Genomic DNA, 15505 nt, shown 5'->3' on the forward strand with positions numbered 1-15505 from the left:
ATCAATTTCAAATCTTTATACCATATATATTCAATTATTTTATTACTGTATTAAAATCGTTTAAAGTGTTTAAAACTGCAGAGACCTTTAGGGTTATATAAACAAAATTAACTGTGATTAAATAAAGGAAGAAAATTTGTGGCTTGTTTTATGTGTTGTGAGGGTCCATGAAAATACTAATGCTAAATGAAAATGCTATTCATTTGTCCATGGAGTGTTCAAAACATGCGCAGCATTATGTGCACATTGAACGCTCCCTTTCGTTCAACGCGGATCACTGAATCTGCGAATAAGGAGATAACTTCGGTCTGTGAATAAGAAACGAATTCCAGGTTCGTCTAAGAACCGTAGTGTTTACCAGAGCCATGTATCTAGAGTTTGACTCCCCTCTGTCTGGGCGGGAGCTAGTTCCTGGCGTTTCACTGATTGGAGACCAGGAACTTTTAACAGGAGCTTCTGCAGAAGAGGGACGATTTTGTTTGTTACACCAGCCTCGTTGTATAATATGATTTAAAAAACCGTGCTAAAAGACAATAACGAAAGACGTAAGTGTTTCTGTTTTTCCGTGTGTGAAGCCTGCTGCGGTAGTGGCTGTGTGGTGTCGTATTTGTGTGAGTTGTTACTCGGGAGCGAGCCCCTAGTTCCGTCTTGCTGCTATTTGTGTCAAACTGAAATTACATTAAGACAATGTCTGTGAAATAAAGAGAAGGGCGGTTTTGAAACAAGGAAACCGTCATTCTCAACACACTGCAGCTTTTAGAATAATAAGCCCAAGACATGGATAAACATGTACTGCACAACATTTGAGGACACAACATTTTAGCTGCCCCGGCCCATCACAACGTTCAAAATCATATTAGACCCTTGATCCGTTTCATATAAGACTTTTTTTTATAATATATTCATGTTATGAAAAATGTCACTCCCTGTTACCTGGAAAGATCTGTCAGATTATTACTTAATTAATTATAGTTAATTACTTAAAATTTAGTTTTACCATAATAAAATATTGACATGAAGAACCAAATTGCGTTGTAGTCCCCGAATAAAGCAGTTTATGATGCACAGAGTGGGTCCTCTGCATGGAGGTTACCATATTTAAGTAATGTCTGATACAACTCACCTGCTAGGTATCAATAAAACAAATTTAGTAAGAAATGTTATGAAGAATTGTTCGACAAGTTTCTTAGGGGAAAATATATGATTTTGGAAATTAGTAAATGCAAGTGTTTCATTATTTACTAAGAATCCTAAAGGAGAATATATAATTGTTCCTTTAATTGAAAATAAAGAAGTAAATGCAAGTAAATACAAGCGGTTAATTGTCCACTAGGCCTGGGATTTTCATATGATCCACCTGAGGTTTAAAGACTTTGATAACACTACTATTGCTTCCAGACATTTCTGTGAATGGAGCTGCATGTTGGGAGCTGTACCGAAACATAAATTCCTCATAATTCTCTAAGGTCCTGATGGATGAGGATGACTGTCCAGAACTGGTTCCTATTGAAGAAAAGACAACATCTACAGCACAAATACCCGTGACCATCATCACAGGCTACCTAGGTGAGTACTTTACCTGAGTGCTTGAGAATTCAGAATGTTTGTGCACCATCCAAGATGAGTTACATTTTTGAGATCTTCCTAGTCTTCCATAAATAGGGTATTTGTGTTTGGATGTGGAATTGTTTTCCAAGAGATTTAGATTTAGATTTAGATTTTGAAGTTAAGAACAGGGCCAAAGTCAGTAATGAACTTGGCTACTCCATCCATCCATTATCTGTAACCGCTTATCCAATTTAGGGTCCAAAGCCTACCTGGAATCATCGGGCGCAAGGCGGGAATACACCCTGGAGGGGACGCCAGTCCTTCACAGGGCAACACAGACACACACACATTCACTCACACATTACGGACACTTTTGAGTCGCCAATCCACCTGCAACGTGTGTTTTTGGACTGTGGGAGGAAACCGGAGCACCCGGAGGAAACCCACGCGGACACGGGGAGAACACACCAACTCCTCACAGACAGTCACCTGGAGCGGGAATCGAACCCACAACCTCCAGGCCCCTGGAGCTGTGTGACTGCGACACTACCTGCTGCGCCAACGTGCCGCCCACTCACAAAGTATTAACCAGTGATCTTACACCACTTTAAGTAAAGATATCGTACAGTATTTATCTCCTGTGAATTATTTTAAAATGCAAACCATGCTTGTGACCTAAATGTTATATTTATCATTTGCGTTTAATATTCCTTTTTTTATTTGTCTTTTGTAGGTGCAGGAAAAACAACACTTTTGAACTACATCCTTACTGAGCAGCACAACAAAAGAATAGCAGTCATACTCAATGAATTTGGTGAAGGTAATGAAAAACATTGTGAATGAGAGGATTTTTTTTCACTGTTGACTTGTAAATGGATTAGCAGAAATTATTTCATAGCGATTGCCTCTTACATTGAATTAAAATGCATTGTCCAGAAGAGGGCAGCAGAGCCTACACTTAGTCTTGGCTTGAGAAAATTAAGGCAATATTTTTAATTCTTGAGAAATGTATTAAAAGTATTTATCTTTGCCATGGACAAAATATCTGAAGTTAGCTCTTTTTATAATGGAACTAAGAATGACTGGGAGCATTATTAGATTGCTTTAGTCTTCATTCTATAAGTCTGTTTGTCTGTCTGTCATCCTTTATCAAGGACAAATGGCAAAGTGATTGAGATACATGCCATGATAATAAATTACACGAAGCAAATCCCATTATTGGATGAAAACCGCAGACTTACCTTGACAACCACTGGGACCAAGCCGTGTACACACGATGCTGTATTGGACACACTAGATTAACTTATATGTATCTAGTAAAAGGAGAAGAAGCCCCATATTGTGCAACATCCCAAACTCAACTTACGATAAAACATTTAATTAATTTATTCATTCATTATCTGTAAGCGCTTATCCAATTCAGGGTCGCTGTGGGTCCAGAGCCTACCTGGAATCAATTGGTGCAAGGTGGGAATACACCCTGGAGGGGGCGCCAGTCCTTCACAGGGCAACACAGACATACATTCACTCACACACTCACACCTACAGACACTTTTGAGTCGCCAATCCACCTACCAACATGCGTTTTTGGACTGTGGGAGGAAACCGGAGCACCCAGAGGAAACCCACGTGGCCACGGGGAGGACACACCAATTCCTCACAGACAGTCACCCGGAGCGGGAATCAATCCCACAACCTCCAGGCCCCTGGAGCTTTGTGATTGCGACACTACCTCCTGCGCTAAATTATTTAATGTTGGATTGTATTGATTTTGGCCATGAGAGGCAACACACCCTAACTGCAAAGTCCAGAACAGAATTATTCAACAATATGAAAGCATCAGCACTCCTAAAATTCCTGTCAGTAACAAAACTTAAGCAACACATATGATGAACTTAAATAGATAGCAGCCTCATCATATCTAAAATAAAACTGTATTAGTAAATGAATTACATCTTACTCCCTTTGTTGTCATGTATGTGGCCCTATGGTCAGATATGGAGTCAAGTACTAACTAACTAATTAACCCTCTGTCTGTCTGTCTCTGTGTTTCTCTGTGTCTGTGTGTGATGTGTAGGAAGTGCACTGGAGAAGTCCCTGTCAGTGAGTCAGGCAGGGGAGCTGTATGAAGAGTGGCTGGAGCTCAGGAATGGCTGCCTGTGTTGCTCAGTGAAGTACGACACATGTTGATGATGTCGTGTTGATTTTCTAATAATTAGCCTGCATGTAAAAAGCTGAATTATAAGAAGTATAAACTGTATGTTTCATGCATTCATGCAAATATTGCCTGTTTTTAAACTCCATGCATAGGGATAATGGGCTGAAAGCAATTGAAAATTTAATGGAGAAAAAAGGAAAGTTTGACTACATTCTCCTGGAGACAACTGGACTGGCAGATCCGGGTAATTTAAATGTTGCTAATTGCTTGATATTTCTAATTACATCTATAAAAATACAGTTTTTGTATTATTTTATAACCATTTATGTGATTAAGGCCTTTTTTTGCTTATGTCTACATCACAACAAGAAGTTGCAGTTTGTGTATTCATCATCAAATTGTTAGAGGTTAGATTAAATAGAAATCAATGGAGAAGTCATGGGGCAGCATTTCTGCTAGAGAGATCGAGCACATGATTGACATGTGTCAGGGGCTAGTGTTGGCAGGGTCTGACAGACAATTTAGTGTCCGAGGCTGACCAAGTGCTCAGGCCTAGTCTCCTCCCACTACACTGTCTTGGCATTGGCTGAGAGAGTCCTGTCACTCTGTGGTGTGCCCATGGGAAGACCCCCCCAACATGTTCTAAAAAGATGGTTGTATCCTAAATGGTTATGCATCCAATGTCTTTTAAGAACATTGCTTTCATTACTAACCTATCAAATATTAACAGTGCTTTCTTATTCTACCCTGACAGCCCAACAAAAGTCCATTATGTGAACATGATAGGCCCACATTGTCACATGAATCTGTAAAATAACTTAAACCTAAAAAGTTGAATAGCATGGAAACAAACAAAACAGAGCTTGTTGTTGAAAAAGTTAAACCACCCGTGAAATTTGGTAATGCATTTTAAAGTACACACCAGTGCCATAAGCTTCCAGTTTAAGCCTAAACTTTTAATAATCTACTACAAGGAAATTCATTTTATTTTGCTTCTTTCTATTTTTACTTTACATCACCCACACAGTACACCGTTATAACTGTGTGTTAAATATTGGGGAGATGTTCCAATAATTTTGACATTTTTCCTGTACAGGAGCTGTTGCCTCTATGTTCTGGGTTGATGCTGAACTAGGAAGTGATCTTTATCTGGATGGTAAGGATTTGAACATGATTTTGGACCTATTTAGAATAATGTTAAATATTTAATAAAATCTCTGCAGAAGTGAAAGGAAGGTTTTAGAATTACTGAGAGCTTGTATTTCGTTTTAGTTTTCATTTTAGAAATGTCAAAATGACTAATTCTGTTCATTCATTCCCTGTAAACGCTTATCCAGTTCAGGGTTGCGGTGGGTCTGGAGCCTATCCAGAATCATTGGGCGCAAGGCAGGAACATACCCTGGAGGGGGCGTCAGTCCTTCACAGGGCGACACACACACACAAAATCGCACACACACATTCATACTTTTGAGTCGCCAATCCACCTACCAACCAGTTTTTTTGGACCGTGGGCGTAAATCTGAGCACCCAGAGGAAACCCACATGGACACAGGGAGAATACACCAAACTCCTCACAGACCCTCAACCTCCAGGTCCCTGAAGCTGTGTGACTACAACACTACCTGCTGCACCACCATGCTGCACCTCATTCTGTTCAGTCTGATGCTATTGTAACATAAGAGCCACAAATTGCAAAGCAGACAAAGCACAGAATTGATCTTGATTTCCTTGTTTGTCAGGTATGTATTGATTAATCTTTTCGCTTTCAGGAATTATTACCATTATTGATGCAAAATATGGAATGCAGGTGAGTGACATTAAACATTATATTTTTTTATTTTTTAATCATATTTTAATATTTGGATAATATTGCAAATTCAGTGTTTACACTAACAGTAAATAGAACAAAAGTACCCAGCACCAAAAAGTTTAAAAATCGTATACAAACAGAAAGAAACAGAACAGTTATACACTGTGATAAAGCACAAAATATAAACACCCTAATAATTCAAGCTGAAAATACCCAGTAATTATAAAATATGCTGTTACACGTTCAAAACTGATAAAAGAATACTTGATCTGCCTCTAGCCATCTTCAAGTATTTTGCTGTCTAAATATGACAACATATTTGTTTATAATTTAAAATGTTTTGTCATGATTTTTGGAGTTAATGCTGGGAACCATTACTAATAAAATCATGGCTGTAACATAGAATTACACCTTGGTAGAATAAAATATTTTAACAAATGAAATGAAATGAAAAATCCTGTCAAACATAAACAATGAGACTAGGAGAAGCTGAGAACTTTATGGTAGAATAGTCTTTTGATGCCCTTTGATCATGTGAGAAAATTCATAGTAATTGATTAATAATGGAGATACAGAGTTGTGGGTGCGGTGTGGTGCTCCGCTGAGATGAAGCAGTTTGAGAATGCGACCTCTCTGCATTAATTTAATCATGTCACCTCTCTTTGTGCTGAAGATGTGAAGTGTCCATTCTCCTGCCCCTCTCCTCACACCTTTCTGCCTCCAGTGCAGTCGAGGAGAAGGACAGTGATAGTGACACCTGGATAATAGTGCGTCATTTAAAGGGTGTCAGGCCTGGCAGGTCGCCCCTGTTTACGGCCCAGCTGACACCTCAGACCCTTCAGGCCTCTGGGGAGGGGTTGACAGAAACTGGAGGAATTGTGGGAAATCAGAGCAGATCATTGTAATGGGGCTGTCACATCTGCGCCCACTCACACACTGAAGCCTGATATGCTCATCACAGAGGGAGAGGTGTGTAGCCGTGGGTGTGTGCATATGCATGTATTTATGCCTGTGTTGAGGGTCAAATGAGACCTGACACACCCACACACACACTGCAAAACCTATTGGGCTCAAAGGCATTATTGCTGTGACTAGGGCTGAGTTCTAGTGTCCAGCACTCGATGGACAGGCATGATGCATCTCGTAGATGACACAGGCCTGGTCCCCAGGGTCAGTGTTATTACTGATTTATCAGAGGCATTGAAATGTCCCCATCTTCTGCCAACCTTAAAGAGAAAAGAAAGAATAGATTATCCTTTCAATGAGCAAACTCTTTGGAAGTTATCATAAACATGGGGAGTTTTGGTGATCTTGTGATGGATAAGACATATGTCAGGGCCTAGATTGAAATGGCCCAAGCCAGAGGCGTGGATAAATGATTACCTCTACAAAGACTCCCATATAGGACATATATTTCCATCGCGTTCCTTCAGGAATAATTCAATAGGAGAATGTGCTTTTAAAATTAGTGTTTAAATATCTGTTAAAATATTTTGTGAATAAATTAATAATAATGATGCATTGGTGGCGTTTCGCAATCTTACTTTTTTGTGTAAAGCCTGCTTCGGTAAAAAACAATTTTATATTGTTTGGAAACAGTCACAATAATCAGGAGACTACTCAGTTGTTAATATAATCAGTACTGACACTCCTAGTGGTCACACACACAGCTTTCACGTTTATGACAGTTATAGAATAAGTTACATGTTCATGAATATACAGTATGTAATTATTGTGTTATAGTGTGATACCCACATGTGTTAAACATATCAAAGCTTTCATTCAACACGTTTCTTCTGCATATTTTCCTTGTTCTCACTTCCTTTTACTTTTTCTGATTTAGCATCTTATTGAGGAGAAACCAGATGGCCTTATTAATGAAGCTGCAAGGTAAACACAGGTTAAACCTAGTCATGGGTAAAATTAAAAGTAGTTCATAGACTTCACTGCATTCTGAAATGAGATTTAAAGTTTAAAGTGTTAGATTTAAATCCTGTACATGAAACCAACATATTTTTATACAGAAGGATTTTCAGCAGCTAGATTTAATGCTTGGAAAGCTGTCATTTCATTTTATTCTTAATTAATTAAAGTAAATAAGTAATTTTATTTTAAATGTACTGGTGCCTGTAAAATATACAGAGAATACACATTAAAACAAAAACTTGGGTTAGTGTGCCATTCCTATATTTGAATGCTGAAAAGCTGTTCTTTTCCCTTTCACTTTAGTTCACGTGGTTTTTCTTTTATCTTTCCATTCTCAAGTCAACTGCAAACATTTGTGTCTTTGTTTATATTTGTCTCATTAGCCCTACCAAGCTAAAAAGTATGATTAAAAAGCAATCATCCAGTAAATATTTGGGTCTAAAAGAGGCTTTTGTCAGTGTATCAGAGAAGATATATTGGGCAGATGAAGAATACATCGGTGGCAGCTTAGGCAGCTTGAACTAGAAGCACAGCTATGTCAAGAGATTTCTTCAAGATTTTTAATCAGCTCAGTGATATAATTTTTACACATTTAATTGAAGGCTTTTTTTATGATGCTGGAAGAATTAAAAGAAATATAAACATTAAACATGATTTTCTTGTAATCAGCTATATGACTTGTTGCTGTACCACCAGAACTGTTTACAGTTCTGAGTGTCTTCTCTCATTGGCTATATGTTTAGAGACATGCTGAAAGGCTCACAAGTGTCTGAGACTGTTGTTGTGGCCTCTGTTCTCTGTTTATGTTTTCTTACTGAACAAAATGGAAACACCTTTTGAGCGATGCTGGTCCCATGCCACCCACGCGCTTTAAGACAACAGTGTGGGGGTAGACACACCACTACAAAGAAACTGTGTTTATGCTCTAGACAAACACACACGGTTCATCAGTGGATATGGTTTGGAAAAGGGTCATAAATGGTGCAAAAAAAAGCTCAAACTGAGATCTTCATTGCATTGATCTGTTGTGCTTGTCTCTTTCTCACTCGGTGTTCACTCATTTGCTCTATTGCTTACAACATGTGAAACGACAATAGACACTTCCTTTTGTCCTCTGATCTTGTAGGACCTGATAAACCCATACTCAACACACACACATTCGTACAAACAAAGGAAAGGGACATTATTTGCGAGCCACGTTCACTGGTGTTTGGTTTTTCTCTTTCAGGCAGATAGCCCTTGCTGACCTAACCATTATAAATAAGACAGATCTGGTGAATGAGGCTGAGCTCAGTCAGCTCAGAGACATTGTCAGGTATGAATTCATGTTCAGTCACGTTCATGGTTTAACATACGGTTTCATGTTGAGATTGTCTCAAATTCCCAGTGAGACTTGAGTTGGAATTTGCTTCATTATGTACAAATATCTTCTGAATTTTCTGATTTTAAGTATGTTAATGTATTAATAAAAAATGTAAAGCTCATTTTGATGCCAATATTAATATATCTCAGTATCTATTTTTCTCTGCTCCACAGGTCCATTAATGGTCTCGTCCGAATCTTGGAAACAAATAGGTCTAAGTGAGTTTTCATGTCAAATTTTGGCATTAATTTTGCTGTAGAATAAATAGTAAACATATCACCTTAAGTGGTTTGTCTATTCTACGACGAAAGAAAACCATGGATTTTTTTTTTAAACTATAACCAGTGTTTTCTTTACTGTTCTGATCCGGTAAGAAAATTGAAACCCATCATGCGTGATATTGCACAAGCCCCTTTATATCCTTTTCTTTGCTGCCTCAGTCTGCTCAGAGAATCATCTGACAGAGCTGAGGAATAAATTGTATCTTGATGCACAGTGTTTTGCGTTAACAGTTTACTTAAATTATAGGTTTATTCTGAAATAAGTGGCATGAGGTTTTCAAAATCTGCTTTCAGTAAAATTTTATGAAAATGACATGAATTTCTCCTCCTAGGGTGGATTTGTCTGAGGTATTAGATCTGCATTCATTTGACACAAAAGATGGAGTAAGGTATGGTGTTTTGTGAATTCGGTATAGCTTTAATAATCAATACAAGGTACAGGTATTGTAATGGTATCATTCTAATATGATACAATGGTATAATTGTGTCAGATCTTGTTGCAGCATACTTTATCATGTTTGTATCTTGATTAGCGTGAGAAATTGTGGCTAATGCTTTAACTCTGGGTAAAATAAACTTGTTAGCTGAAAATGGAAACACTAACATACTGAAAGGTCTGTGTCATAGATGTCATATCTAATGTGAAGCAAAGCTATTAAAGTCCCAGTGCACACAGTCCATGAATGGAAACAAAGCTGCAATAGCAGCATGTTTTAAATTAGTTTTGTGATGTCATAAAACAGGCTAATAAGATTTACTTATAGTTCTTATGCTTTTATTATTTTCCCCCCACTGCAGTGAATGGTAACTTTTACCCTGTCATTTTTATACTTTATTTTAGTAATATTTTTGGTAAAATATATATATATAAAAAAACGATAACAACTGCTAACTATATAACTCATAAATTACAGTACATTAGAAGTGTATACAATTAGAAAAGCCTCAGAGGTATTGATCAGGCAGTTACAGTGAAATGCAGATGCAGTAGTTTAGCTTGGTATTGTCAACAACAATGGCGAAATCTGGGAGTAAAAGATAGATCACTTGTTCATCCCCACAAAGTGGTCCTTTAATGAGATGACCCACGTTATAACACAGGACAGTGGCTAACTGCTGAGCAGAGGAGTGCTGTTAATGTGAATGGTAGAGGCCAGCTGCACAGGATTAAAGCCCAGAGTGTAGAACAGCTCCAAAGAGGGGAGGACTCTTCAGACGCCTGTCCACACACATAGCCTTTCAGCCTCCCCGTGCCCCATTTGCCCCCCTGAGGGGTGGATGCTTGTCTGGTGTGACCCCCCCTTCTGCTCCGCCTGTGTGGTACTCCCAGCAGAGAGAATAATCCACAGGCCAATGTTTACCCTCCCTTAGGGGTCATGGACTTCTCTCTTTCTCTCATTCTTACTCTCTCACATTCTACTCTCTTTTTACCCACATAAAACCCTCTCTTTTTCTCTCGCCAGTTTGTAGACATGGGATAATATGGGCGATTTATTCTCTTTGTAGGGATTTTGCTAAGGCTGTAAACCCTAGGTACTTACCAAGAAGGCATTGAGTTTGTAAAGCATTTAACATCAATCACTGCAGTTGCTTCTTATTGAAATTGCTCTGAAAACTAGTGTTTTGTGCTATTCAGGTTGACAGAGAAGCTGCAGCTAGTGAAAACAACACAACCACATCTTGACAAGGTGAAGTGCCCGTTTCTGTGTGAAAATGTTCACCACATTCTGAAGTGTGGAGAGTTGTCATCGAAAAAAAAGTCTTCTAACTAATTTTAGTTTGAGTTTTTACAGAAGCAGTCACCAATTATTTAGAGAAGAAATTGTTTATGATATGATTTTCCTCCCAAGAATTCTATTAGATGACTTTATTTTTAAGATTGCACCTGATTATGGTGCTTCAAAATGAAAAGGAGCCTCTATGTAGACCTTTAAACCTTAAGATTCCCACAGTCCTTTGACCTAAATGTCAAACACCACTTCCTTCCTTGTCCTTGTGGGCCATTCATTGCTTTTGAAAAGGGTTATTTGATGTTCCTTAATGCTCCTCAGACTTTTTATTACCCTTCATCAGTCAGTTGATTGTTCTTAAACCTCATGGATAGACATGATTCTTTGCTTTAAAGAATATATTCTGCTGATACTTGTGTATTTTATTTTTACTGTTACTTTCTTCAATAAAATCGCACAGACTTGCATTACTAGAGGTGTCAGTATTTAAGCGATATTGATCAAAAAAAGATTTAAATGTCTCTGGACTTCTCAGAGTTGGTCTTTCATGTTTTGAGAGTCATACAAAAAAAGAGATCTTTCTTATAAAATAAATGTTATGTTACTTTAAGACAACTGGGAAAAATTAAGATTTATCAAAACAAAACTATACTATATACGTTTACAGTTTAATGCAATTTTTAAAAAGGATTATTTTTATCTGAATCTAAACGTAAGCATATCTTACGTGTCTGCTGGGATATTCTTCAAAAGTTAATAATTTAGAGGAATTATCTTAGTGTTTGATGGTTATTTCACACTACAAACAAAGAATACTCTTGTGTCTTCTTTCTGTGACACTAGCAAATGTACAATGACCCTACCGTGCATGGTCAGATTACACAAAACTGAGTAACTTTCTATTCTCAGATTGGCATCTGTTTACTGGAATGTAATGTAGAACATTTGCTAAATTCAGTAAAACTATGTCATTAAACTAGCCAACCCTCACTTTGGTATAGAACCTACTGCCAAAGACTGAACTCATAAAACACGGGCATAAAACATGTGGGTGTTGGGGCTTTAGGGGCTATATTCAAAACTGCTTCCTACCTGTGAGCTTGGATTTACTCAAGGTTAAATATCTTCCATTTCCTTATAACTCCTGCCTGCATTCACTGTGGGGGCTAATTGTGGGGGGCGTTGGGGTTGTTTTAGTATTAGCATGGGCTCTCTTTTCCCGCATTTAACCTTACCATTCTCTCCCCTCCCCACACCAAGACGAGCCCCATTGCTCTTTTCATGCAAACGAGTGCTCTGTTTTCTGTTGTTATTCCAGAGGAAAAAAGGAAGTGTGTAACTTCAACACTGTTAAACAATGCTTTAAATATCTGCAGAGTGGCCTTGTAATGCCCTAGGGAAGTTCACAAGTTTGGGGGTGAAGTAAAACAAGTTGACAGAGATTGTGTGCTAAAGTGGATACTGAGCTCTTGTAGAAATTAACCGTTTTGACACATTTGGTGATAAGACATTAACTGTGTTTGTGATACTTAGAGAAATCCTATTAATTCTTGCCCTGTTAATGTGTCCACATTTTTGAAGATGTATTTGGATAAATTAACAAGTTTATTTTTTATTTATTATCTTCTATATTCTTCTCATTCTAATTGTTCTATTTATCTATGTAGCTTTTTTACTTTTAAGAATGTTTTTTATTAAACTTTGTTTTCTTTTCATATATAGAATATATTAACAGTCACTTTTGAAGTTCCTGGAAATGTCTCTGAGGACCACTTAAACGTGTTTATTCAGGTATTCACAACTCCTGTTAAAAATAACAAAACAAATAACAAACGCAAACAAGTAACAGCAATTCATACAAACCTGTTAAATATTACATAGATTTGATGTTATTTCTTTCATTCCTGTTTATATTTCTAGGAACTTTTATGGGAGAAGATGTTTAAAAACAAAGCAGGATTAGCTATGAATGTCATTCGTTTAAAGGTGAGCATTCACAGTAAATAAATATTTGACTACAGTGTCACTGGAAATAAGGTAGATTTGTTCTCCTTTGAGTAGAACTTATTAGTACCCTGCTCTGATTGTTTATCTTGATATTACGCAGGTAGAACATAATTCTAGATTGCTTTGACAGCTAAGTATTTTATGTTTCTGTGGCAGGGCATAGTGTCGCTTCAGGGGAAGCAGAAGAAGGCCATGCTGCAGGGTGTTCATGAGCTTTACGAGCTGGATGAGACGCCTGAGGCCTGGACAGATGGAGAACCCAGGGTCAATCGACTGGTCTTCATTGGTGAGACTTACAACTTTTCCTGCCCTACTGTTATTACCTCACAGTTCTTAATTTTTTTTCATCCCCTTCTTAGTTCATTCGCTTAGACTTAGGCTGGTTTATTGACTGAAAGTTTAGAACTATGAGGCTAACATTTCTTTGCAATCCTATACTTTAACAGGCACCCAAACCTTTTCTACAATACGTACAACCACATATTTTTCTCATCCCAATCAAACCATGATGTGACTCAGCAACTTATTTTAAAATATCAAAGTTAAATTTGCAGTGCAACTTTAATCCCTGGCCCACATTAGACAGCAGACGTGATACATAGGTACTAAATTCCAAATATTAGGACACCAAACACGTCGTTTCTGATTTATTTCAGTGTTATAAAAAATTTAATAAACTTAAATAAATGTAGCATGTTTGTTTTATTGAGGGTTATTAATGTGTAGTCTGGAATAATGCATTTAGAAGAACTGAGTTCTGTTGGCACTCCAGTCATTGTATAAGTTTGTTAAGAAATGTTTAATGAGCAGGTAGTGTCGCAGTCACACAGCTCCAGGGGCCTGGAGGTTGTGGGTTCGAATCCCACTCCAGGTGACTGTGAGGAGTTGGTGTGTTCTCCCCGTGTCCGCGTGAGTTTCCTCCGGGTGCTCCGGTTTCCTCCCACAGTCCAAAAAAACACACGTTGGTAGGTGGATTGGCGACTCCAAAATGTCCGTAGGTGTGAGTGTGTGAGTGAATGTGTGTGTCTGTGTTGCCCTGTGAAGGACTGGCGCCCCCTCCAGGGTGTATTCCCACCTTGCGCCCAATGATTCCAGGTAGGCTCTGGACCCACCGTGACCCTGAATTGGATAAGGGTTACAGATAATGAATGAATGAATGTTTAATAAAGAATTCAATTGTAGATCTGTTTTTAATCTAATGCTTATGACCTATGGTTTTTACTTTATTTTAGTTTTTAAGAGTACAGTAGTTGTACATGTATATGAATGTGTATTACTTTTTTTAAATTTTTTTTAGGCCGCAATCTGGATGGAGACATTTTGAAGAAAGAATTCATCGCTCTGGTCTCTAATGAGTAGAGGCTTCTTGAATCAAAGGACTAACTAAAGGATTTGTTTTCTCCTCAGTATCTGTTTTTAATAAGATAATGAGGGAAGCACAGTGGACATAACGGTTATTCTGATGTTTAAACTGTGATTTTCAAATCTGGATTAGGATTAGGTCATAGTCTACATTGACATGCCCAGAGATTTGTGCTCATGATTATGACTTGAATAAAGGCATAGCCCTTAAAGGATGGAAAAGTGTCATAAAAATGAGGTGCTCCATTTTTCAAATATAGAGATGGCTTTGAATGAAATGTTGTTGTTGTTGTTTATTTATTTATCACTGAAAAACTACTGGAAAACTTGTTCATCCAGAGAAGGTGCACCAACTAAAACTAATCTAAACAAGACGTCAGAACTGGATGTGATTGTAAAATGCATGTTCTAAAGATAACACCCACTCAGTATTCATTACAAAAAGGTAACTATTCATTTAGTGTGTTTTACTTGTGTAGTAGTTACACTCAGAATTTGTGACATTCAGCTCTAAACTAAGCAAATCAATTCCCTGACAGTTAAATAAACTGACTTTTTTTGTGGTGAGTTTTTTTCTAACGTTTCACATTATATGTTAGCAGTGCTTCAATGTGTGAGCTCTTCACTTAGTCCTAGCACTAATTTAACACCCAGTATTTAAATGTAGGAACAGCAAGAGTCTCATTGTTCCATTCAGCCATTTAGGAGCTGTGAGAAAAAATATTTTAAGGAGAATATAAAACATTAGCTTTGCCCAGATCAAAACTCAACGTCTCTGACTCAAACTTAATATTGCTTTGCCTTTTATAGAATTTACTGTAAAGTATTATGCGGTAGTTGTTATGCAAAAGTGTTAAGAGCAAATACACGATTATCATTAATGAATAAAAGATCTAAATCCCCTAACACTATGTTAATATATTCATAGATTTTAATGGAAAAACTCTAAAATTAGGCACAGATACAAGTTTGTGGACTCTAACGTCCACCTTGTGCTCAAAAGTACTCTTCACAGTTGAGATTTTGTTAGAAATTATTAAAAGATACGTACTTTTCTGTGCTACTGTATAATGGATGAGATGTTTCACAGTGTTTCTGGGTGGTGAAAGTTCTCTCAGGTGAGGAAGTGTCTGTGTCTGATTTGCAGCTGAGATCAGGTCAGTGTTTTTGCTCGGTGTCCTGCTGAGATCCCTGTGTTTCCTCCTCTATTCTGATCTCTTTTCTGATGCTGATGAGCTGCTGCTGTAGGGAAGCTCTGCGGGGAGCTGCGCTCAGTCACGTCCATTTCCACTGTCACTCCACAGTCTCCTGAGAGGCGAG

General features: G+C 37.8%; 1 protein-coding gene across 2 annotated transcripts; it reads left to right on the top strand.

Annotated features, from left to right (window-relative positions):
* The first annotated feature begins 356 nt into the window (after positions 1–356).
* Positions 357–14673, top strand: cbwd (COBW domain containing). 2 transcript variants are annotated; one of them, XM_066643337.1, is made up of 16 exons: positions 357–545; positions 1467–1566; positions 2282–2368; positions 3626–3722; positions 3859–3950; positions 4803–4862; positions 5476–5513; positions 7360–7406; positions 8671–8757; positions 8979–9023; positions 9419–9475; positions 10723–10774; positions 12539–12607; positions 12737–12802; positions 12980–13109; positions 14121–14673. In XM_066643337.1, the coding sequence occupies exons 2-16, from the start codon at positions 1473–1475 to the stop codon at positions 14180–14182; spliced, it is 1083 nt and encodes a 360-aa protein (XP_066499434.1). In that variant the 5' UTR covers positions 357–545; positions 1467–1472; the 3' UTR covers positions 14183–14673. The 2 variants fall into 2 exon arrangements, with proteins under 2 accessions (XP_066499434.1, XP_066499433.1); XM_066643336.1 differs by having other exon boundaries at positions 360–545; positions 1399–1566; positions 14121–14672.
* Positions 14674–15505: the final 832 nt, after the last annotated feature.

The sequence above is a fragment of the Hoplias malabaricus genome, chromosome 14 (assembly GCF_029633855.1).
Source record: "Hoplias malabaricus isolate fHopMal1 chromosome 14, fHopMal1.hap1, whole genome shotgun sequence".
Lineage (NCBI taxonomy): Eukaryota > Metazoa > Chordata > Actinopteri > Characiformes > Erythrinidae > Hoplias > Hoplias malabaricus.